The sequence below is a fragment of the Apiospora marii genome, assembly GCF_038362585.1.
Source record: "Apiospora marii strain CBS 49790 chromosome Unknown utg000007l_segment0_segment0, whole genome shotgun sequence".
Lineage (NCBI taxonomy): Eukaryota > Fungi > Ascomycota > Sordariomycetes > Amphisphaeriales > Apiosporaceae > Apiospora > Apiospora marii.
Window position 1 is genome coordinate 2,986,061 of NW_027117379.1, and position 23,188 is coordinate 3,009,248.

At 54.2% G+C, this 23,188-nt stretch overlaps 7 protein-coding genes across 7 annotated transcripts; 4 read left to right on the forward strand and 3 right to left on the reverse strand.

Annotated features, from left to right (window-relative positions):
* Positions 1 to 36: 36 nt before the first annotated feature.
* On the forward strand, positions 37 to 777 carry PG985_011335 (uncharacterized protein; the record flags this gene model as incomplete). The annotated part of the gene is made up of 2 exons (XM_066831102.1): positions 37 to 510; positions 628 to 777. 2 exons carry the CDS (start codon positions 37 to 39, stop codon positions 775 to 777), a joined length of 624 nt encoding a protein of 207 aa, XP_066681784.1.
* A 2,036-nt stretch (positions 778 to 2,813) lies between these two features.
* On the reverse strand, positions 2,814 to 5,197 carry PG985_011336 (Clr5 domain-containing protein; the record flags this gene model as incomplete). The annotated part of the gene is made up of 2 exons (XM_066831103.1): positions 2,814 to 4,965; positions 5,034 to 5,197. 2 exons carry the CDS (start codon positions 5,195 to 5,197, stop codon positions 2,814 to 2,816), a joined length of 2,316 nt encoding a protein of 771 aa, XP_066681785.1.
* A 1,218-nt stretch (positions 5,198 to 6,415) lies between these two features.
* PG985_011337 (uncharacterized protein) lies at positions 6,416 to 6,870 on the reverse strand (the record flags this gene model as incomplete). The annotated part of the gene is made up of 2 exons (XM_066831104.1): positions 6,416 to 6,487; positions 6,547 to 6,870. The coding sequence occupies 2 exons, from the start codon at positions 6,868 to 6,870 to the stop codon at positions 6,416 to 6,418; spliced, it is 396 nt and encodes a 131-aa protein (XP_066681786.1).
* A 5,309-nt stretch (positions 6,871 to 12,179) lies between these two features.
* PG985_011338 (uncharacterized protein) lies at positions 12,180 to 12,650 on the forward strand (the record flags this gene model as incomplete). The annotated part of the gene is made up of 1 exon (XM_066831105.1): positions 12,180 to 12,650. The coding sequence occupies one exon, from the start codon at positions 12,180 to 12,182 to the stop codon at positions 12,648 to 12,650; it is 471 nt and encodes a 156-aa protein (XP_066681787.1).
* A 2,067-nt stretch (positions 12,651 to 14,717) lies between these two features.
* On the forward strand, positions 14,718 to 15,686 carry PG985_011339 (uncharacterized protein; the record flags this gene model as incomplete). Its single annotated transcript, XM_066831106.1, has 1 exon — positions 14,718 to 15,686. One exon carries the CDS (start codon positions 14,718 to 14,720, stop codon positions 15,684 to 15,686), a length of 969 nt encoding a protein of 322 aa, XP_066681788.1.
* Positions 15,687 to 15,756: 70 nt separating this feature from the next.
* PG985_011340 (uncharacterized protein) lies at positions 15,757 to 16,932 on the reverse strand (the record flags this gene model as incomplete). Its single annotated transcript, XM_066831107.1, has 1 exon — positions 15,757 to 16,932. One exon carries the CDS (start codon positions 16,930 to 16,932, stop codon positions 15,757 to 15,759), a length of 1,176 nt encoding a protein of 391 aa, XP_066681789.1.
* Positions 16,933 to 20,794: 3,862 nt separating this feature from the next.
* PG985_011341 (FAD/NAD(P)-binding protein) lies at positions 20,795 to 22,795 on the forward strand (the record flags this gene model as incomplete). Its single annotated transcript, XM_066831108.1, has 4 exons — positions 20,795 to 20,855; positions 20,918 to 21,261; positions 21,324 to 22,141; positions 22,195 to 22,795. 4 exons carry the CDS (start codon positions 20,795 to 20,797, stop codon positions 22,793 to 22,795), a joined length of 1,824 nt encoding a protein of 607 aa, XP_066681790.1.
* Positions 22,796 to 23,188: the final 393 nt, after the last annotated feature.

Below are 23,188 nucleotides of genomic sequence, written 5' to 3' on the forward strand. Positions count from 1 at the left end.
ACCACTTATGATCGCCGGCCTCCATCACGCAACAACATGGCATCCGAGTTGGATGCCGCGCACGCCATAGACTTTGGGGTGAAATTCATTGGGGGCCTAGACGCAATGCCGCCCACAACAACGAGGGCGCCCCCAACGGTACAACCAACTGCTGCCACTAGCGATCCGCCCCAGCACCATGGCCAACAAATCCATAATCCCGCCGCGGCGGTACAATCCAAGCCCACTGTGGGGCCTTCAGACTACTACGCTGAGAAGGCACGGCAACGCGAAGAAGCGGCCCGGCAGGAGGATCACGACGAGGCCGATTGCCACCCCTTCTGGCTGTCATGGAGAGACATCTTTCTTGGTATCTGGCTGATCGTGATAGGCCTACTAAAGATCTCACTCGTCATTGGGGACGGAATGGGTAAAGCACTGCACCATACGCCAGAGCTGTACGGCGACAAGACGGGCCGCAAGTGGCCCCGACTCACAGGGTTTCCTCACGGGTGTGTCGCAGGTTGCTCCGTACGTATTCCCCATCAAGTCCCCCCCGCAACCTTTCGTTCCTCCCTCTTTGCCGCTAGAATGTAGGCATGGCGCAAATTACGTTTACTGAATCTTCCCTGTTTTTCTTTTCCCCAGGGACTATGGTACGGATTCTACGATGGCCTGACGGATTGGATCACGTTGCCATACAAAGCGGTAAGGGATGGCGGAGGAGTCCAAGGATGCTTGAAAGCGTTCCTACAGGGCCTTGCCAATATCGTCTTCAAGCTGAGTGCCGGTTTGTAGCTAACCCAAACGCTGAGACCAGTCAGCCAGTTCCCCCGATATGCATAGAGCTGACGAGATAACCAGGTTGCTTCGCCATCGTGTTCCACCCAATCTTTGGTATATACAAGGAGTTTTGTAAGATCAAGGTGGTAGTAAAGCACGAACGGAGTTCTCGTGTTGGAGACACCCCGCCTGTTTGATCGCCCTCACTCGGAGGAGCAAACATTCTATATCCATGTTTTCCTAGAGTACGTCAATTCACTACCGATCCACGCAGTGAAGTAGGTTCACGCCCCTTACACGTACGCGATGACATTATGTTGCAAACTACTCCACCACAAATCAGATCCGCGTCGGTCAAGAGAGTGCCACGCAAACTCATCCAAAACTAATACTCGACAGGTTCTGTTTTTACAGGGTAGTTTTCACAACTTGGCCCCTAGGTTGACAACATCTCAAATCTTTTCCGCTCACGCCCAGTCCGTTCCAATCGAAGAACCTCGCCGCGGAATCCACCTTCAAGTCGCTGATATTGCAATTTTACAACCACTCCACCGGCAACCTCATCCCCTGTTCAGCTTCGACTTGGTTCCTTCGACGTTTGTCCGAAGGTACTATGTACAGTTTAGCCCCTGAGATGCGGTCCGATCGAGATTCTGCACAAATATCCTGGTATAGACCACTGATGCCTTCGTTGGCGCCACAGAAAGCGATTTGCGAAAGAAACGGCTTTGAAATACACCGGAAGACCTATCAGTCTGAGTGAAAATGCCATCTACGTATCATATAAGCTATGCATAGTGTACGTTCGGCGCGTATTGAACAAATAACGCAGAGGTTGCGCTTACTGCAGCACGCCCGCTGATATTACAAACTAACGCGCGTCTCCTGTAGCCATCCGATTAGTTCTGTACCTTCTCATGGATCTTTCAAAGTGGGCACTTCATACTAGGCCGAGAGCGGTAGATATATAATGACATATAAACGACATTCATCTTAGTCAACGGCCCTGCAGGAACTGACATGTACTGGTGGCGACTAACCAATCAACCCCAAGGTGGATCGAAGGACTTGCATCGCGCCTCGCGTGAGCTAGGTATCATGCACGGAGCGGAGTTGGAACCTCCTATTGGCATGAACCATGCAGCCAAGACCCTGTGGATCGATACAGCAGACAAAACACTCACACACACCCCCCTTAAGCCGCATGTGCACACAGCCATATACAGGGAGGCATACAGAGCCACACCCTCTTGTCTTCCCTTTTTATCTTCTTATCCTGCTGCCCGTTTCGCCCCTGTTTTATTTCTCTTCATCTTGTCATTTCCTCTCTGGCCCACACTCTAGCACCCCTCGCACACGTTATATTGGCCTTTGATTGCGCCTCTTGCTTGCATGGCATTGCTTCCAATGTTATTAACATTGGGTTTGTGCGCAGCAAATCCCCTGGAGTTTGGCAGACCGCTCTGAAAGCGTTCAATGAGGCCCTGGGCAGAGATATACTCACTCTGTACACGGGAGCCATGTACCGCTTCGATGATACCTGGTCCTGCCTTCATGCGCAAGGAGGGCCTTGTTTCCAGCAACTTTGGTTCCTGATGCCAACCAACAAACACGACGGATGTTCGTCTCCCAGTCCGGGGCCCCTTAACGCAAGCTTCATTGACAAGGTACAGCTTGAGCCTCTTGGTTAACATCAAGAGGCACTACCAGGGGGTTATTGGAGCAGATTCTTCATTTCCAGCGCGAGGACCCACGCCCATATCTTTCTTCTGTGAGTAGGAGGAATACGTATACTGGTACATTCTTGTATAGCCAACTAATTACAATTGCAAAAACGCCACGCTATCGAAGCCCTGCCAAGTACGGCGCATAGCTCTATCAGCGTCAACCGGAACGCCATGTTTCTTGCGAAACATTACCCAGAACCAACCCTACGGTAACCAAAAACAATTGAAGAGAAAGTGGCGGGAGCATCGCGGCTATACCCGAAAAGAAAAAAAAAAGTCAAAAGAATTGGAAGGCAAAATCATGGAGGGCAAGCCCGGCTGGGATCAGGCAACGGTAGCAACCGTGTTTTGGGTGGTTTGGTCCAAGCCCTCCTGCTGTTGGTTGACGTTGTACTCGTACTGCGAGTTCATCACCCTATCCATCTTGGCCTTGACCTCGTCTGCCTCGTCAAAGCGCTGAACCTCTCGCAGCTCCACCTCGAGCTTGCCGAGGAAGATCATCAAGGTGCTCGGCCCGAGTCCCTTGAACAGTTCGTAGTTGAACTCGGGCATATCCCTGCGCCTCTCGAAGTTCTCAATGTAGTCGACCATCTCGTAGCCGAGATGGATGCCTGCGTCCGAGTCTCGCATCTTGCGGAACACCACCATGAGCACGATACTTGCGTACACGCGCTCGTATGGGTCGTTCTTGCCCTCTTGCGAGTTGCGGATCTCCCGGAGCATGTTGCGAGCCTCCATGTAGTATCGGTTCCGCTGGAAGATCGCGGCCTGCTCAATCATGAGATGAAGCCTGTTATGGCCGAGCTTCTCCGCTCGCTTGACAAGCCGGTCGATGATGGGCTTGGCTTCGTAAAGACCCATCATTCCGGTAGCCTCCATAATACTAATAGTGAGCCCACGCAGATCGTTGACAAAGCCAAAGGCGGATGTCTCCTCGCCCAAAAACGGCTCAAGGTGATCGAAGTAGCACTCCATGAGGGCAGGAACATTCTGTGCAAATTCAAACTGATCCATCCGAGCCAGTTGGGACATGATGATATAAAGAGGATGGCTTTCGCCGAACATCTTCTTGCACAGACCACTGACGTATCGAAGGAAAGTCTGGGCCAGGTTCCTTCCCACAGTGTCGTAGAACATGAAGCGAATGGTTTGTTGGCAGATGTAAATAACGAGGCGGGGGTCCTGGGGTTCAATGATATACTCGGTGGCAGCAAAGCAACGTTGGAAGATGCAGAACGCTCGCTTGATCCTGTCCGGCTGGTTGGAGCGGTTCTCGTACAAGAATTCAAAGCCTGGGTTGAAGTCGTTGTACCAAGCATCAAGCTTGACGCATTCAGTGTCCAAGAGAGAGGTGTCGGTGTTCTGTGACAAAGTCCACAGCCCGGTCGAGAAGGTACTGGATATGTAGTGTCGGGCAAAGAACATGGACTTTTCCGAAAACATGAGGGTATCGGGCGATGCCATGAGACGGATCGTGCCCGTAGGTAATGTCATCCTCGACTTGCGAGAGCCACGGCTTGACGACGACTTGGTCTTGAATGACAGCGATGAGCCAGAGGATAGCAGAGTCTCACGTGAAGACGATGCATGAGACCCGCGAGATACGCGCGATCTAGAAGATGCTTGTGAAGCTCCGGAGCCTTGCGCCGCGCCTTGCCTCGAGCCAGTCTTGGCGGACTTGTTGCTAAAGCGCGTCGATGCGGTAACAGAGCTTGGCTGGGTTTGGTCCAGCACAGTCGACATCCATGTGCCCGAATCATCAACGGAGGGATCTGTCATCTCGCTGAATGCATAGCTCGGAACGGGCGCACCCCGCTGTGGCAGGGTGTGGGTGTTGCCGCTGCTGCTACCACCGCTGTTCTCGTGGACTGGCTCCATATGCGACGTGTCGATGAATTCTTGCCACGCGTTCGGCGGGACCACCCGCTGATTCTGAGCCGCCACAACATGTCGCAACGCAGGACCAAGCATCTCCGCAGGCTGGCTGAAAAAGTTTGAAGGACCAGGATGAGATAGATCATGACATTCCTCGGCACCATCAGGAGGATGCATGTAACGTGGCGGGTCCTGCCGAATTCGAGAATCATCTTCGTGATACGAAATCGGAGCCCTGGCCCACGTGTCTTTACCATACAGCTGTGCATGCTGCTGTTCCACGATCTGCAGCGCACGAGTATGTTCCATGTCATCGACATAGTCGAATTCTTGAACAGGAAGCTGCAGGCGCGAGCTGACGTTGTCGAGCGACAGTGCGTTGGACAATGCGTTGGAATGAGGATTTGACGGGGCACTGGACTGAGCATTGGACTGAGCATTTGATTGCGCATTGGACTGCGCATGGGAGTGCGACGATGAAGCAACGCTCTCTTCCGGTTCTTCTGTTGGGGCCCTGCGTCTCTTCTTGTTGGACTTTGGTTCGGGACGTCCCTTGCGCAAGCCCCATTTCTGGTAGATGTGCACCTGGTACATCTTTGGACTGCATCGTGGTATAAGCAAAAGCAAAAACAGTGGTGAAAAGCATCGGCTCGATGGGGAAACGCTTACGTCGCGTGGAATTCATGGTCTTCCCGCATGATGCGCATTACGTTGGGCAACGAGTGGCACATGAAGAGAGCCGAAATGGTGTTCTTGTACTTCGCCCAGTCTTCGGGCTTGGCCCACTTGGACTGCGAGTCCATGGTGGCCATGCCGCTCCGTGACGGATCCATGGCGGCCGGGAGATCGCCGGAAAGAGCAGTAGGTGCCGGAAGGGGGTCTGTTGTCTTACTCGAGGTTCGCCGTCCGGGTTCGCCGTGTAATCGATTGATTCCTTGCAGATGAATTGATGAGAGAGTAAGAACGAGTAGGCGAGGGTGGGTGGGCTGAGGCGGGTCAAAAGACCTCGATCTGTGCAGCTGCCCCTGGTCGTTCCGGGAGTCCAGTGAAGACGCAGGATCAGGCCAGGACAGCAGCAACTGGGGGATTTGGCCCTTTGCCGAGACTGCCACTCAACGGTGATCAGCCAATGGCGGCCGTTGACATCCTTGCTATTCGGTCTCAAACAGGTCAAGTCTACAGCACTAGTCCGATGCGGGGTTAGTCTTCCGCTCTCCTTGCGCGATTCCCGCCGCTGATTGGCTCGTTGGCTCAGATTAGCCGCCAGCTCTATTCCCGCTGCTCCTCTTTTGGCTCTTATCGAGCCAGTCATCTTCATATCAGCACCTCAGTTCCAGGTGAAGATCTGCCCTCTTAGCCCTCTCCTAAGGCTAAGGTACAGTAAGTGCAGTGCTAAGATCAGTGCAGTGTCAGTGCTTACCATTCGAGCCGGGTTTGAAATCAGAGGCTTGCACGTGACCCTGTTTCAAGCGAAGGGACTGGCGGTTTGAGATCCCAATGGATTGTAGAGCCCCTAAGACCCCTACCCATTTGCACGAATTGGGGTTGTCGCTGGCTCACACAATGGCGCCAGATGAAGCAGTGCGACCACTGCAATCTGTTTGAACATGTCTTTTTTCAACTATTTCCTATGGAAGAAAGGTAGGCCAATTGACCACCATTGGTATGTGAAGAATGTGACAATTGCACATGTGACTGCAAGCAATGCTAACCCGTTTGACGCCGTTTTTCCTCCGATAGCCCCTGGTAATGATGCAATGCCGTTGAAGAGATGCTGGCTCAAGAATGAGCCCAAATAAAGAAAACCGTTGCCGTGTGGCTCTAATGGGTTGGGATGATGATGATGATGGTTAGTCGGTAAGGCCCTTGGGCGCTTGGCGACTGGAGCCGCTACCGTGCGTTGCAGCAGCGCCCGATGAGGGATCCACAGCTGCTGCACCTGCACCTCTGATCGTTGATCAATGACCCATGATCGTAGCGCAATTCGATCTGCTCCCACAGATCAATTGAGTGAGAAACCTTCTAGGGCTTCTAGGGCTTCCTCGGACCGTTCAAGCTTCGTCGTTGCCCCCGCTGATAATGCCGAAGCCGGTACGCTTGCGCAGTTGAGTCTCCGGGGTTGCCTGCAGATGACCATGTTAGTCTCGTGAAGAGTTTGAAGAGAGGGGCGTATCCATCGTACCTCTGTCCGTGTCCAGATACCGGCTCCGGCGGTGTGCATCGTGCCGTCCACCTCGTCCTCCTCAGTCGGCTCAGTCGGCTCAGCCTCTGTGGTCTCCTTGGCCTCGCCACTCTGCTCGGTCTCTGTGCGGGTCCAGATGCCAGCGCCGTCGGTATGCATCATGGCATCTTCCTCGCGCTTCTCAGCGTCTGTGACCTCAGCGCGGGTCCAGATGCCGGCACCACCACTCTGGGTAGTGACGCTGTTCTCACCAGACGCTTGCACCGGGGCGGCGAGCGCACTGGCGAGGATGGTCAAGCCAAAGAGGAAAGTCTTGGTCTGCATGTTGAAGATTGGGAGGGTGCTGTAAGAACAGTGGACTGTGACGTGATGTCTGATGGAGACGAAGAAGGAGGATGGTGATGATGCTTGGTAGTATGAGAAGATGGAGATAGTATCTGGGGAAGCCCCTTATATGATAGTCTTGGAAGAAGTGTGGAAGCGATGCTGAAGATGGGATGTAACACTGGCTGCATTGAACGCATCTCGAGCCCTCTTATATACCCGTGTGAGCCTGGCCATGACAAACGGTTGAGGTATCAAGTGATGCTCCCCCAAGAGGATACCGAGATACATCATGAAGATGGAAAAGACAAGGAATGTGACGAAGGTTAGGCTCCTTGGTCGAGATGCCGAGTCGGTGAAGGTAGAGGATACCCAGGGGCAGCATGGGGGGCTGCTCTGGAGAAGGGGTAGACGAAGTAGACGATACTCAAGACCCAAGTCGGACGACACTTGACATCGGAATTGGGTCTCGGGATACGATAGTGCCGGCGGTAAGAAAACGAATCAAGGAATACATCACTTTCACCGCATGAACGTTAATGGCTGGAAAGTTATTTTAGATAGAAGAACAAGTCGGCAAACCGCAAAAGATTTACGACGAATTCGCTCTTACGAGTGTGATCAGGTTCCGGGGCCAGAGGCAGTGGCCAATCAGCGCTTAGTTGCAGGGAGGGTGCAGGGAGCTGCAATATGGCGTTGTGAAGCTTGGCAACGAGCCCTGCAAGGAACCGCATTGCGGTGCACAGCCAATGCAAGCGAATCCCGCTTGTGAGAGGCTGGTCCATGGCGGGGTGATAAATGATAAAATGTGCAAAGGCGACAGGGGTCCGTTTAATTCCAGCCCCTCACCCTGGCGACCCTGTCGCTACCCCATCAAACGATTGGCCTGCTGTCAGACTTGCAGATCAAAAATTCTTCAAGCCCATATGCATGCTTTTGGGGCCCGGGCAGTGGGTACATCGCCATGACTCTTCGGGCTTGAGCAAGGTACCTACCTAACATGTGGCTCTGGCAGTGGGCAGCCAGCAGCACATTCGATGACCTCGGGGACGGGGATCTTCAAGCGTTGGGATACTTTGCGATCCCCTCTGCCCGGTGTTTCTTCGTTTTCCCTCGTCGGATTGCCATTGTTTCCCTGGTGGTGTTGGTGCAGCTGCTTTGCCGGGTTCCAAGAGAGCAAACGCTGCTAGATACGACAGTTGACCGGCACGTCAAATCTAGATTATACCAATATCGGACCAGGACCCCTGCCTGTTTACCAAACAGTCGGTTCGCGGAGAGCCCGTAACCTGGAATTTTTATGCACTCCCTTCCCGTTTGTGCATGCAGCGCGTGTGTGAGACCTTGGGCGACAAGCACTGAGCCCACTCGAAACGGTCCGTGTCCACCAGGCCCGTTGATTCGTTCCATGCCAGGTATTCCTTCCAACTTCTGCCCCAACGTCATCTAACGGACAGGTATTTCCCGTTGTCTATCCCGTTCCATGGGTCCGGTACCGAGATGGGGAGCCTATACAGTGGAAATGTCTCTCTGTGATTGGCCCAGAGACCCTTGTCGCGAGTGCCGGGCAAGCAAACAGAGAGGCGTGTGTGCTGTCTTCTGCCACACGCCCCAAGTTCCCGGTCAAGTGCTGTGCCCTTACTAGCGCTTGCATTTGGGCAGTAGCTATACCTATGCGCCTGGCGGGAGCCGAAATTAACCACGATTGCACCCTTGTCGCGCATATCCCCATGTTGTGGCTTGTGTGATGGGCGACAAACACCCAAGACCCCAGCTTGAGTATCGCGACGCAAGGATCACGGCACCACAACACTATTACCTCGACCGAAAGTACCGCGATGTCCCCCATACCTATTCTATTTTCCCAACTCGAAACAAGTAGCTTAATCTCCTTAGCTCACCTTGCATTGCCTCCAACCAAATGACAAGCGGCGCCGCGTACGCAAGCCCGTGTGAGGTGTCACATGAGCTAAGTAGCACATTGAGACCTATTCCGCGTGGACCTACTCTCTGCTGGAGCTATACGCAAACGAGATGACACGACATCCCTCTGAAACGAGTACACATCTTGTCCTCGAGATACTGGGAAGCCCCAGGTCTCATTCCCGTGACGAAATTATGATGCAGGGCGTGTAACGATCAAGCCGTATTTAGACCTGTCAATTTTTGGCTCCGGTTGAAGAGCCGAATCATGCATCTCGGAGACATGCATGCTTCAATCCAAAACTTCCAGCTGGAAGCATGGCTTTCGATTGTAATACTGCTTTTAACCGGCGAAACCAGAACTGAAACCCACTACGAGCGGTCACTCCATGTGAGACAACCAGTGATGAAGGGTGGTCCGCAAATGCTTACTACGCAACTTGTTAGTAGCAGCCGCAGCCGCATCCAGAACGGACATCAGTAGATGACTGTTTGCATTAGATTCCGAGGGACGGAACTTCCTCCCTCTCTCCCTGTTGGGTGATGTGTCTGACACGTAAGATGAGAGCTAATGCAGGAACAATCCGCGGGCAACTTTAATGCAATAACGGCTACGGGCAGCCCGCCACCATGCAAAGAGAATGCTGTGCAACGCTCGATAATAGGTCGACGCCCAAAGCACGGCACACAAGCTGCAGTGCCAAGTTGCCACGCGTCAAAAAGCAACGAAATGGAAAATTTCGTTTCGAAAAACGCATTCCAAAAGCAATGCGATATACACCGAGTATTGTTTCTCGTTTGATATCTCAGAGGTGTACAGGCAGTACCCCGTATGCACGAAACAACAGAGTAAGGCCACGTTAAGGGTTCAACCGCATTCCATTTGATGATTTCATAGAAATGATAAGTCACTTGTATTGTGACACGAAATGAAGAAACAGGTACAGCTCGAGAAATCCCAAGTTTCTCAACGTTCCGTAACACACCCCCCTGAGCTGAGGTCCAACCCAACAAAGTTCTCTTCAACTTTCCCCATTGTGAGTGTGAATTGGATTGGTGACCATGTTCAACAACATCTGGAGTGCTCACACCAGTTGAGTACTCTAGACGGTTCCATCATCACACTAAACCAACTTTCCTGAATCCAGGCTCTGTGTGTACCGGATCTAATCGTGATGTCTAGTGTGTATCCCGAATCCCATTGCTGCCATCTCCGTATCACCGGTGTTGCCCTCAGTTCCGGGCACAGCATCGGTGACCGAATTGGAAGTATCGAAGCCTCCGTTGGGCTTGGGTAAAGGTGCTGCCAGCACAGCCGCTCCGAGAAGCAAGCCGGCTAACATGTTGGGTATCTGCATCTTGTATTGGCTGGAGAATCTAACGACTATTATGGATATGACCTATCGTCAGCCTTTCGTAGTAGTTCGGTTGTCTTCTGATGTATTGAGCCCAGTGATTTCCACCTGGATTTACTTACATCCAGTATGGTATAAGATAGAACTTATGTATCAAGTTGCAAGGACCGCTGGTGTGAAATTGTAATATAAGGGGTTCTATTAGGTGATGAACTTTCTGGCGCTTACTTTTAGGACAACGATCTTTTGGTTAATCTCAAGTCACTGCTGGTTTGACGTGATATCAAATAAAAACAAGACGCACAGGAAAGAGGAAAGAAACAGAACGATATCTCCTTACAGCCTGAACGTTCTATCCCTTCGGACAGTAATTACAGCGCTCAGGGGCGCTGCTAACAGGTACTTACTTGCCCTTTTAGGAAATCGTATGCAAACTTAAACTGTACGTCTGTTCCTTACATGCCAGCTATCCCATTTTGGCGAAGAGCACTTCAAGATACTGCTACCGAGTCCTATTGGGTCACGTGCACGGGATCAGTCTCATGCCATGTGATCAATGAATGTATACGATCCTATATCAATTGTATAAAAGCGTCTATCTAATGGCATGCATAAAAGAGCCGCAGCGAACTGCATACCTCAAGTTGTTCGTTGAAGAATGTAACGAACCTCTCCCCTGCATGAGGGTTGCAGTGTTCCAATCAGCTTAAACGCGCGGTTCTCACAACCCCCTTCTCGCATGGCATGCATGCGACAGTACCGCCCGCACACATAGCTGGCTGCAGATGCTGTCCCTTCGAGTTAGACGAGCGACTTGGAGAGAGTTGCATGATATTGCAACCCAACACGGAATAACGGACCTGGCCAACGACGAAACCTTTGCCGCGTAGGGAAGGTGACGTTGGAATGTAGATGGGATGAAAGAAAAAAGCCCGGGCCGGGCCGCTGGATGAACATGCCCAATCCAGACGCACGTAATCATAATGGCACGGTTGGCACTCTGCTGCAGGTGGGCATAATTCATGCACCTCAACCTGTAACAGGCGACATAAGATGGTGGTGGGGGGGCTGGTGTGGTGTGTGGTAGCTTAGCCCCCTCAGAATGTCACTGTGTCCGGGTTGGGCATCTGCATGAACGAAGCTGCTATTCAGCCTCTTGAAAGGACCATACATGAGCTGCGCAAGGATATCGAAATCACGTTGCAGAAACTCCATAAGCAAAGCCGATGAAAGCCAGCGGCAATCGCGGATAAAGATGCAATTAAGTGTGCGTACGGAGATCTGCAAAGGTCCGACTGCCTAACAAGCACGTGGAATTGGAAGCCCATAAATCAGACCGGCCGCGGCTTTTAGTCGTACCACGAAGATGTCGTCGCTATGTCTCCGCTGTCTCGTCCCGAAGCAATTGAGCTGATGTTAGCCAATGCTTGTCGATACCCATCTGGACAGAACAGCATTGCCAATTGCTAGACGGACTTGGCGAATTGGGGCTAGTGGGCGCTTGTATCAAAAATGGGACGGCAGCAGTAAAATGCCCGGCCTCTTTATTACAATTAAGTAGTGTACCAACCCCGATACAACCTCTCAGAGTACTACATACATCGGGGCCTTGGGCTCTCCGATCATTGCCTGCGCCTGGGAGACTGCTGCTGGGCAGCAGAACGTGGCGCTATCTTGAAGCGGCCCATGGTTACCTCGAGCGAAGAGGACACGTATGAGATTTTCCAAACCCGTGTCCCCCAACGGGCCGTCATTGGCCGTATACGTTTCCTGCAGAGCGGCGATACCTGTGGGGCCTGGACTTGACATAACTGGAAGGTCCGGGCCTTTCAAAGTTGGGGGGCGGGAGCGGTAGCAACCCCAACCCACAATCCTCGGGAGGGATTGGCTACGCTCCTGCCTAAAACGAAGAGAAAGAGGGCTCCATTGCATTAAGGAGCTCCGTCCTTGGCTTGCTGCCCTTCTCATTCCTCCTCCTCGACCTCCTCCTCCCTCTTCCTCGTCGTCCTCCTGGCGGCTGGACGGCAGGTTATGTTGGGTCGTCACCTTCTGCACCACCGCCTTGACTTCCTTGGTAAACGCGTCATCCAGCACCTGGGGGTCGCGCCCGGCCCCCTCGAGCTCCTTCTTGGCCAGGCGGAGGACGGCGAGCGCGAGCACCTCGAGCTCGTCGCCGGTAATGTCCAGGCCCGCGTCGAACCGCTTCTGGGTGTACCCTTCGAGGAACTCGGGCAGGGTCTCCTTGATGCGCAGCCAGGGGTCCTTGTCGTCGTGCCAGGTGCCGTCTTCCGCGTTGAAGGCGGCGTCGAGGTCGTAGCTGTAGTAGCCGTCGAAGGCGGCCTTGGCCTTGAGGTACTTGGCGGTCAGGATGGAGTTGACGGTCTTCTGGCGCGCGTACTTGGGGGCGTTCCTCTTGGCGTCGGCCTCGCGCTCGTCGGCGGTGCGGGGCTTGTACTGCAGCCCGCTCGCGGTGGTGACGGGCGTCGCGCCGGCGGCAATTGACTGGCTGGTGAATTCCATGGCGGATTAGGCAGGTAGGTAGGTAGGGTCGGTGTAAAAGCTGGGGTTCGTTTGCGTTTGCGTGTGTGTGAATGGTGGTTTGTGATGGTTTCGTTTCTGACGTAGGTTGGGCAGAGAAGGCTGAAGGAGTTAAAGCGCGCCAGGGGTTCGCGGGGGCGAGATAGGTCGTCCAGCTAAGATTAAAGCCCTGAAGTTCGGGTCAGGGGTAGCTTGGGTGATTAGTGGCTGGACGATCTGCAGTCACGGGCGCTAAACCCCCGACCGACTGAATGTAACAGGGCCTGCAAGGGCCGTATGGCGAACTATGTCCCCCAGATACGGCTGCAATTGCCATCGCGTATGGCGATTTCGACATCTGGAGGAATGAGGCTGAAACCGAAAACGTCCCATATCACATCTCGAAGGTTATGCGAGCATGTTCGGGGCGTTGTGACGTCAGAAACATTGCATGTCCCCTTTCCAAGCTGGACTCTGGCCGGGATCAATCGGTGGCCATAGCTTCAGGGAGCAGAGAAGCCCCGAGCCGAGTTCAACCCACCCAAAGCAAGCCACAAGCGGCGACAATACTTCAGAGGATCTCATTCGGGGCTTGGTCGCAGTTTTGGATCGACGGTGTACTAGCAGCGAGATAGTCGGTGCTAAGAAATAGCTTATGGAGTTGAGATAGCGACGCTCGACAATCCCCATACTACTTGCACTATGTTATGCACGCTATTTTTGGCGTCTACGGAGTACGGCACTTCTCTTCTGGTGCTAGCTCCAGCACACTCCAAACCCGTTTTCTAGTTCGACTTTACCCCTCATCAAAAGAGCTTCTCTCGTGATTCTACGGCCAAAACTACGGCGGCCAAGCGGAGTGGTCAAGGCCTGTCAACAGGATCTGCGCTGGAAGCTGTGGCACTCCATATCGCGACTCCAATATATTGGGCAGCAATTAACAAAAGTCCACTGTGGGCAGGCGGACCTCGTGAGCATCCACCCCGTTAGCACGCCCGCACCATGAAAACCATAAACCAGCGGTCAACGGCGCGCAAATCAACATCGCGCTGTAAACGCCTTTGTGACGGTAACCCACGATGCTATCCAACTCTTCGGGCTCGCCGATGATCTCCACGAGGAAATGTGCGGGACGGTGAGTCAACATCAAGAATTATCGTGTGACGTAGGTTTTTTCTCTTCTTTTTCATTTTTTCATCAAGCGCCGGCGCCGTCGGCCTTGTTGATCTGTATCCGTAAGGAACGTTTTGCGCGAGGCTTCGGTTGGCTGAGGGGATCGCAAAACTTCAGGGAAGAGGACTGGAGCACGCAGATTCTTTTGAGGTGACAACCAATGGTATTACTCGCCAATGTTTCGTCGACGATGGGAATGAGCCTTCGGGATGACGTCCAAAGGTAGCTGATACCGAAGGGCAGCGCCCAGAGGGGATTGCACATGTTACCAAGATGCTGTGGAGGTTCCTTCGGCCAAATCAAGCCATCAATGACCGAAGCTGAGGTCTACATTCTTGGGTGTCTGGTCGGTCACGGGCCTGGTCTGGCAGGGGCTTTGCCAAGGCAGGTGGTATCGCCGGGACAGTGGCGGTGCAGCATGATGATTAATGCTATAGTCTCCGGATCGATATTACCTCCCACGATAAGCTCAACGCTACGTCTCGATCCCAGTGGGCCCATTTTCCGGGGAAGCCCAAGAGCTGTGGCTGATGATGCTTTTGAAACGAACCCCGGAGCTATCACGAGTCAAGCCTACCGAGAGGCCGGCTTGGTGGTCTATTCATAGAACCGCTCTCTCCGTCACGACCGAAAAGTCCATGCCTTCTTTGGGATGAACCTCGACAAACATCGATGCTGTGCCGGGCCAGACTCCGCTGCGTGCCGGGGTAGCCCATGGGGATGGCAAATTAGGTAGCATCGGCGACTGGGATTCCGCATTAGAGATTAGCTGTCGCCCCTTTATATGAAAGACGAGAAGCCTCTGCTCTGAGGTTCTAGGCTGCTCTCCCAGTCTTTCACGAACAGTCACTGGGAAAATATTGCCTCTCCCCCGCCGCCATGCATCACGTCACATTCAGCCGGGCCATTGGCCTCCTCGCCGCGACCGCCGCCATGATCCCCCCCGTACCGGCCGCCGGCCTCCCCGTGCGCATCGTAGACTGGAACATCCGCTACGCGACCTCGAGCCCCGGCCCCAACGAGAAGCCGTGGTGGGACCTATTCTGTTCTATCACCAAGAGCCGGTGCCGCCAGCCCCACGTCATCGCGCAGCTCCAATCCATCGTCGACGGCGCCGAGGGCGCCGCCCCGGGCGCGGCCAGCATCGTGGCCCTGCAGGAGGCCCTGCAGAACCAGGTCGACGACGTGAACAAGGGCCTCGCGGGCGGGACGGGCACCTGGTCGCGCCTGGGCCGCGGCCGCGACGACGGCGACCGGAAGGGCGAGTTCAACCCCATTTTCTACCGGCCGGACCAGCTGCGGCTCGTGCACGAGGAGATGAAGTGGCTGTCGACGACGCCCGACGTGCCCTCGCTGAGCTGGGGCGCCGGCAGCCGGCGCGTGGTGGTGGTGGGCGTGTTCGAGCACGTCGCGACGGGCAAGCGCTTCATCCACGCCAACACGCACCTCGACAACGCGAGCCTGCAGGCGCGGGCCGAGGGCATCAAGGTCGCGGTCCAGGTGGTCCAGGCCGTGCGCGACCAGTTTCCCGGCCTGGGCGTGACGCTGACGGGCGACTTCAACTCGGCGCCGGGCGCCGCGGGCGACGGCGACGCGTTCCAGACGTTGGCCGGGCTCGACTTCCTCACCGAGGTGGCCGACGCGCCGGGCGCGCAGAAGATCGGGGGCCTCACGACCACCTGGACCGACTTCAACACGGACGGCATCAGCCGCATCGACTTTGTCTGGCTGGGGCCCAATAAGGAGAACCTCACGACGGCGCAGCGCTGGGAGATCCTCGACAACAACGTGGACGGGATGAAGGTTAGCGATCATCGGGCGACGTATGCCGATGTCACTTTTAGCTGATTTCATTACTTCTTCATCTACGTAAACACATACACAATTTGATTGCTTAGTCTATTACTTCCATGCTTCTTCAGCTCCGTCTAGGCGATCTGGATCGGCTGTGCCGTACACCCACCCGCGGCCCCCACCAGTTGGCCGCATCGTGTCTCGCCACGTAATACTCCCTGCCGCGATCGACACCCTCACGCTGCCTGTAGCCGCGATCATCCCGTACGCCTGCCGGTCCCGGTCCTGCAGAGGAGGCCCTCCTCGGCCGCGCCATCATCCTCTCCACGTCTATCCCAGCCGCCCCCGCCGTCGCCCCCATCGTCGTTGGCACAGCCGCGGTGCCGCGCCGGCTCGACCTACGATGCGCCATCTTCCGGTGCTCCGTCTCCGCCGCCGCCCTCGCGTCGTAGCCGTGGTCCCCGCCGCCGCTGTAGCCTGGGGCGTTCTCGTAAAAGAGCCCGTCGTACTTGAAGTCCATGCCCCGGCTCTGCATGACCATGAGCCGCGTCTGCGTGACCTCGCGCTCCATGCGCCGCAGCATGATCTTGACCACCTTCTCGCCCAGCCGCTTGACGTCGGGCTTGGTCCGCCACCAGATGAAGCGGTGCACGAAGGAGCACTGGTACAGCGACTCGAGGTCCTCGGGGCCCAGGAACTCGTGCTTGTGGTCGTAGCTCTTCTTGTGTCCGTGGGTCTTGTGCTTGGGGCCGTACTTGGGTGCCGGCGGTTCCAGGCGCGCGGCGCGGAAGTTCTCCGTGTTCCATGAGTCATCGCGGTCGAGCTGGTAGGCGGCCGACTCGGCGAGGTGCACCTCGTCGAGCGGCAGGAGGAAGGGCCGCTCGAGCTCCTTGAACTGCAGCCACAGGTTCTTGAGGGTGTTGTAGTGCAGCAGCAGCGTCTCGTCCGTGTACGTGAGCGGCAGGAGGACGACCCCTCCTCCTGCTTCCGTCCCATTACCGTTCCCATTGGCGGCCGCCGCGGCCGTCTCGTGGCGCTTGGCGGCGGCGGCGGCGCGCAGCTTGTGCTGCTGCTCCTGGGTCAGCCGGCTCTGGCGCATCTGGTGGGTGAGGGCCTCGCGCTCCTCGCTGAGCTGCTGCCGCACGTTGCCGAAGGCCTCGCGCATCTGCTTGGGCGCTTGGCGGATCGTGGCCACCATGTCGGCGTAGAGGGCGATCAGGTTCAGCAGCGCCAGGGCCGCGCCGAAGGCCCCCAGGATGAAGTCGGTCAACTCGAGGGAGTCGTTGTCGGAACCGCCCATCTCTTTTGTCTAGATCCTCCTCGTTTTCTAGAGACTCGAGTCAAGCCCAAGTCAAAGTTCGCGCAGTGTCTTTTGGTGATGCACTCGCTGTAGTGGTTGTGCTGTACTGGATGGTTTGTTAGGTACGAAGCAAACCGATTGCACCATGCCACAGCGAGAAGACTGGTGCCTTCAAGTCTCTTTTAAAGGTCGACATGTTGGCCGTAGACATTTCCCCCATTTAATAATACCTTCTGCCTGCCGCCCGAGTGAACACTCCCTTTTGCCTGCTGATGCGACCAGTCAGATGGGAGGGAGTGCGAGTGCAGATGCCCCAATCATCAATCAGCTGACGGCTGTTTTGGGAGGGTGTGACTGCCACTAGCACCCCCCGCCAGCCAATCAGCGGCGTTCGCCCCATCTCAGGAGAGTCACCACCAAAAATGTGTGACCTCGCTCTCCTGCGGCGTGCACTCGGTCAAAAATAAACTGGCTTCGCCTCTTCTGAGATCTTGATCGTTTGTGTTTCGATTCACCAAGACTCGGTTTGGTCTGTAACATGATGACCGTGCGTCATCATGCCAAAGGCTTGCGAGCCAGGTCAACTTCATTTCAAGCGCTGTTAGGGGAAGCTCTCCGCACATGGAGATGGGGAGCGCATATTGAGATGACAAGGATCGATTGAACGAGCTGTCATTTACATAAATACCACTTTTGAAGAAATGAAGAAAAGAACATGTTTGATCACTAGGGCGTGCTCGATGTTACACAAGTGCTACGGCATTAGAGCCTCACTTCTTTTGCGCTGGTGACTGACCTGGTGAGTCACAACGCGACACAGGAACCCTTTCTTTTCTAAATATATGATACTAAAGTCAGCGCGGCGGGTAGGCGGCACAGATTAGACTACCGAAAAAGGTGAAGATACAGCACAGTAGATGTTGGTTGGCGACAAGGTCTTGGATTTGGCATTGCCTAATGAAATCATGAGGCAACGAATTCCCGAGAGAGGATAATTCGGGATAACCGCCGATGCCTACAGTTTCTGGTAGCCATTCCATCCTTGGAACTTGTAGAAACAGTCAAAGTTAACGAGATCTTGACTCAGATCCAAGACACGATGCCGAACAGACATGTTTCCAGAAGGTCCTCACACCTAGACTTGAAACAGTCTCACAACCATCGCTTTAGTAGACAGATAGAAGCACTTACTACACGAGCAGACTGGCTAACGTCCAGCTGCGCACGAATATAACCCTAGCAAGCCTCAACTTCCCCGTCATGGCCAACTTGACTGTTATGTAGGTTTCTACGGGTAATCCGGCTCCCGACTCCCGGCTTAACATGGAAAACCATTTGTATCATATCACAGATTATCGTTCGAGAAGCTCGATCGGTAGTATTCACTTCTAACACCAGATCCGAAGCAGGAAACCAAAGGTGTTTGGACGATGGGGTGGGGGAGCGTCTCATATACCAGAAGGAGGCTGCCTGTCAGTCTTTCAACGCAATGCTCCGTGTACTGGAAAGTAGAGACACCAAAGATCAGATAGAGAAACTTGCGTATTGAGCTCTCTGTTTGGGGATACCTGGAAGCAACATCTGGTATGGGAATCTCTTCAATAACGCCTGATCAAATCACCTCCGCAACTGCTTCCAACCTACCAAATTCAGCTAACACGTAGGCACTGCCAGCCGCTTCTTCTCTGATGGTAGCAGGTACCCCATGTGATTAGGCTGGTAGCAACACGGAGACTTGCGTTTGCCAATCAATGTACACCTGCATGTAGGCTTGAAATCCAGTTTGGTTCTGTTCGCTCTTGCAGAGGCCAGATGGCAGCCGCGTCCCCTTTTTGTAAGCCAGGACGACCACTTTACCTAAGCCGGCAAAAGCTATGACTCAACGTAGGTGACCAATAGAACAGCATTCCCTCTTCTTTGACATCGAGTCGCGCTGGACGAGTGCTTGGGTATTTCGGGCACGGAATCAGTAATCAGCATATTCTCCAGGGGTAGGCCGGCCTTGTTCCAATGCCAATTGTATGCAGTCTACTTAAGCTGGTATCGCATTTGCATCCAGCTTCAGGACTCAGTCATAGCACATGTGTGGCTTTCGTTTTCTCCTCTTGCTCAAGCACCGTGTGCCCGCGGGATATTAGCCAAGTGCACGTTTTCATCATCGTTCTGTTGTTTTGTTGGAATCGGTCTGGCCCTGAAATCTGCATGTGGCAACCGGGTCTGGTCCTAAGCCGCCACTGCATGAACTTGTTTGATGTAGCGAGGACGTTGACAAAGGACCAGAGCCATTTGACGATGGAACCGGTGGCTTCCAGTGACACGTCCTCGAGAGTCAGTGTGTGATAATAGAAGAGGCTCAAGCAATAGATGACAATCATTGCCTCGGTTCCGACGACGTTGGCCAAAATCACAGCTTAGCTGAGAAGGCCTTTCCGTACAAAGGATTTGTGAAAGATCCATGAGGAGGGAAAGGAAAGAATTGAGAGAGCAGTGCAGGCGCTGCCTGTTTTAAATCTGCCTTGAGGATTGAAGTAGGTCCGCTCTTCTTACTTCCCCCCTGAATTGGTTGAGCACAAGCAATCGTTCAACATATTGAACCACACAGCGCCAGGATGCAAAAATTGCACTTCAAAGCATGTACAGGCATCGAATGGAATGTATTAGCTTCAGCTACGTGATGAATGCAGACTTTGAGCGGACTGTCTGGTGGCTACCAACTACCTATACTTAAGTAATGTATCAAGTGTGAAATCAATGGAACAGCCCACTGGGGGGCTAGTTCCATCCGCACCCAGTTTCGGGACTCAGAAATAGCACCCATGATTTCTGTTACCCCAAGGATGAAGGGAATTTCAGACGAGTGCACAGCTTCATCATTGTCTCTGTATGCACTCCAACTATGCATTAATCCTTTGAATGTAAAGAGGGAAGAAGCTACAAGACCAGGCCCATTTGACGATAGACCTGGTGTTCCTTGCGCGACGCCCTCGACTCGAGTCAGTGTGATGTATGTAGTGAGAGGCTCAATACCGAGTGATGGCAATCGTTGCCTCATCCAATGCCATCTATCGCCGAGCGGCTGTTCGGTGTTCAAGTGTTTCTTGGCCTGGAGAAAGAAGAGGAAGGAGAAAGGAATCAGGCGTGACCACTTGCCCTCTTTTGAACTTGTCTGGAGCTTGAGAGGCCCCGCTTCTTTTACTTCCCCTTGGATCGGATCATGGGAAGCACCAGTAACAGCACACCCATACAGTCGAATTCCACAGCGCCAAAAAGCAGAAGCTTTGGTGGTTGCTGGTAGTCACTGCAATTTCTGTAGCATTAGGGACAGTGCACCCTCTCGTGCCGTCAAGCCATGAGCGATCACGACTCAGTTCGGCAAAGGGTACATGTTCATTGGTATGCAGCTCGTTACCAGTCCGCTGGTACTTCGGGAGATCAAAACCCCAAGAACACCCGCACGATCTGAGGATGTAGGCAATTGACCCAACGCTACCTGGAGGCGAGCCCCACTGCCCTCTATCAACCTGGGCATTGGCCAGGCCCACATGAGTATGTATGTAGAGTATCTTTTAGCCGCATGTGTTGGTTCATAAGATGAACCGCGGAGGAAATCCAGAACAGTCGGTTGGATCTGACGGTTGGATCTGAATGCAGATCATTCACACTAGACACATTACGACAAATACTGGTTCGATAACACATGTTTTCTAGGAGGGGAAGCATGTAAGGGGTGTCGGGACAAAAACCATATATCACCCCCCTCTTCAGCCTCGAACACAATGTTTTCTTTTTCTTCTGGGAAACAGTTGGTTTGACTTCCCCAATCTGAATTTCGGAAACCCTGTGCATATCTAACGAGTCAACGATGGGCTTGTACACGAAACTGCCCGACAGCATCAATGAGGTGGACGTGATCATAGCTGGAGGTAAGTGCAATTTGGGAAATCCAACGGGCAAAGGGAATCAGTCTGCTGACAGACCGCAAAAGGGGGAGCTGCAGGCTGCATCGTTGCCTCGAGACTGGCGGATGCCGATCGGGATCTTTCCATTCTAGTCATTGAGAGCGGCAAGAACAACTACCATGAGACCAGGGTGCCGCACCCGGCCTTGTGGCAGAGTCACATAGCGCCGGGCAATGAGTTCACCCAGTTCTACCAGGGCCCCGAGTCGGACCATATGGCTGGCCGACGAGGCTTCGTTCCAACTGCCCACGTCCTGGGCGGAGGGTCATCGATCAACACGGCCTTGTACAGCCGCGCAGTCAGGTCTGACTTCGATTCGTGGAACATGCCGGGGTGGTCTGTTGAGGATGTGCTGCCCTACATGAAAAAGGTATCCCACTTACCAGCAGCAGACAGTGTGGCCCTTATCGTTCCAAGCTAACGTTTCGTCAGCTCGAGATGTATCACGGCCCCGGACCAAGAGACCGCCACGGCTACGACGGCCCTATGCAAGTTTCCGGTGGCCCCTTCCGCTCCACCAGGCTGGAGAACGACTTCATCGCCGCTCTCGGCCAAGTAGGTTGGCCGGAGCTCGAGGACAACAATGACCTCGACAGCGTCAACGGCGTCATGCGGGCCCTGCGCTACGTCGATCCCCTCGGCCGACGACAGGATACAGCCCACATGTATCTGCACCCTCTGCTCCAAGATGGCAAGCACCCCAACTTGCACGTGCTGGTGGAGACGCAGGTCGAGCGCGTCTTGGTCGAGAACAGCACGGCGGTCGGTGTGGTCCACAGGGCCAACCCAGCCTTTCAACCGTCGGTAGATGGTGCCAAGCCCCCATCTCGGACGACCAAAGCAAAGCGGATTGTCATTCTCGCAGGGGGACCTTTTGGGTCTCCGCTTTTGCTCGAGAGATCTGGCATAGGGAGCCCCCAGGTTCTGGACCGTGCCGGTATTCCTCTGGTCACCAGCCTGCCTGGCGTTGGGCACGACTATCTGGACCATCACGGCATGATGTACGCCTACAAGTCGAGCCTTAAGCCCGACGAAACAGTAGATGCCCTCAATGCAGGCCGGCTAGATCCCGCGACGCTGATTGCGAACGGCGACAAGTTGCTTGGATGGAACTCGTGCGATGCGCAAGCCAAGCTGCGGCCAACAGATGCCGATATTGCCAAGCTGGGGCCTGAGTTTCAAAAGTCCTGGGAGAGAGACTTTAGTCAAGTCCCGGATAAACCGTTGATGATGTTATCACCAGTTGCTGGGTAGGCCAATCTTTTCTCGCGGTATATCGGGCAAGCCCTCTGACCATATGCAGTTTTCCTGGAGACCCAAGATCGATTCCAGTAGGCCAATACTTCGGCATGGTCACCTTCAGCCTGCATCCGTACTCCCGTGGCCACTTGCACATCACAGGTCCAAGCATTGACGACCCACCGGATTTTGATCCAGCCGTGGCCTCGGACCCCCACGGCCTAGACATCAAGAACCACGTCTGGATGTACAAGAAGCAGCGCGAAGTGGCGCGACGCATGGCCGTATACCGAGGCGAGTTCGAAGGCTGGCACCCGTCGTTCCCAGAGAGCTCCCACGCCCACGAAGCTCCCTCCGCCTACCCTCCCACCGACGATGTACAAGATATTGAGTACTCGGCCGAGGACGACGAGATCATCGAGCGGTGGATGCGAGACCATATCGACTCGATCTGGCACCCCATGGGGACGTGCAAGATGGCCCCGCTCGAACAGCACGGGGTCGTCGACGCGTCGCTGGGCGTCTACGGCGTTAAGGGGCTGAAGGTCGCCGATCTGAGCGTCTGCCCGCGGACCCCCAGTGCCAACTGCGTCAACACCGCCATGACGATTGCCGAGAAAGCGACAGATATGTTCAGTCAGGAACTTGGGCTTCGCAAGAATTAGGTCTTGTCTCGCTTCTTCAGTCGCTTCTGCTTATGGACCGGTCACCTCATTTGTAAGTGTTACAGGTGCTGCGTGGGGAGGGAGGTTCCACTCTTTTGGCACACGCCTTGAGATTTGGTGACATTGCACAACTGCAGCGCCGTCGTTGGAGAGAGCGGGGTTTGGCTGTGCTGCCGTGGCTGCCCAAACGTGCAACAGGATAACATGGGTAATAGAGATAATAATATGGCAATACAATGGGCCAGAATGGCAACTTGAGCATAAGACACCCCAATTAGATTGCCGCGATTCTTCGAATTGACATCACCATGACGCCTTCTACATTGATGCGGATCTGAGCAGCACAGCACCGCAATTCGGCCCCACCGCAGTTTGACAAGATATCATCTCGTC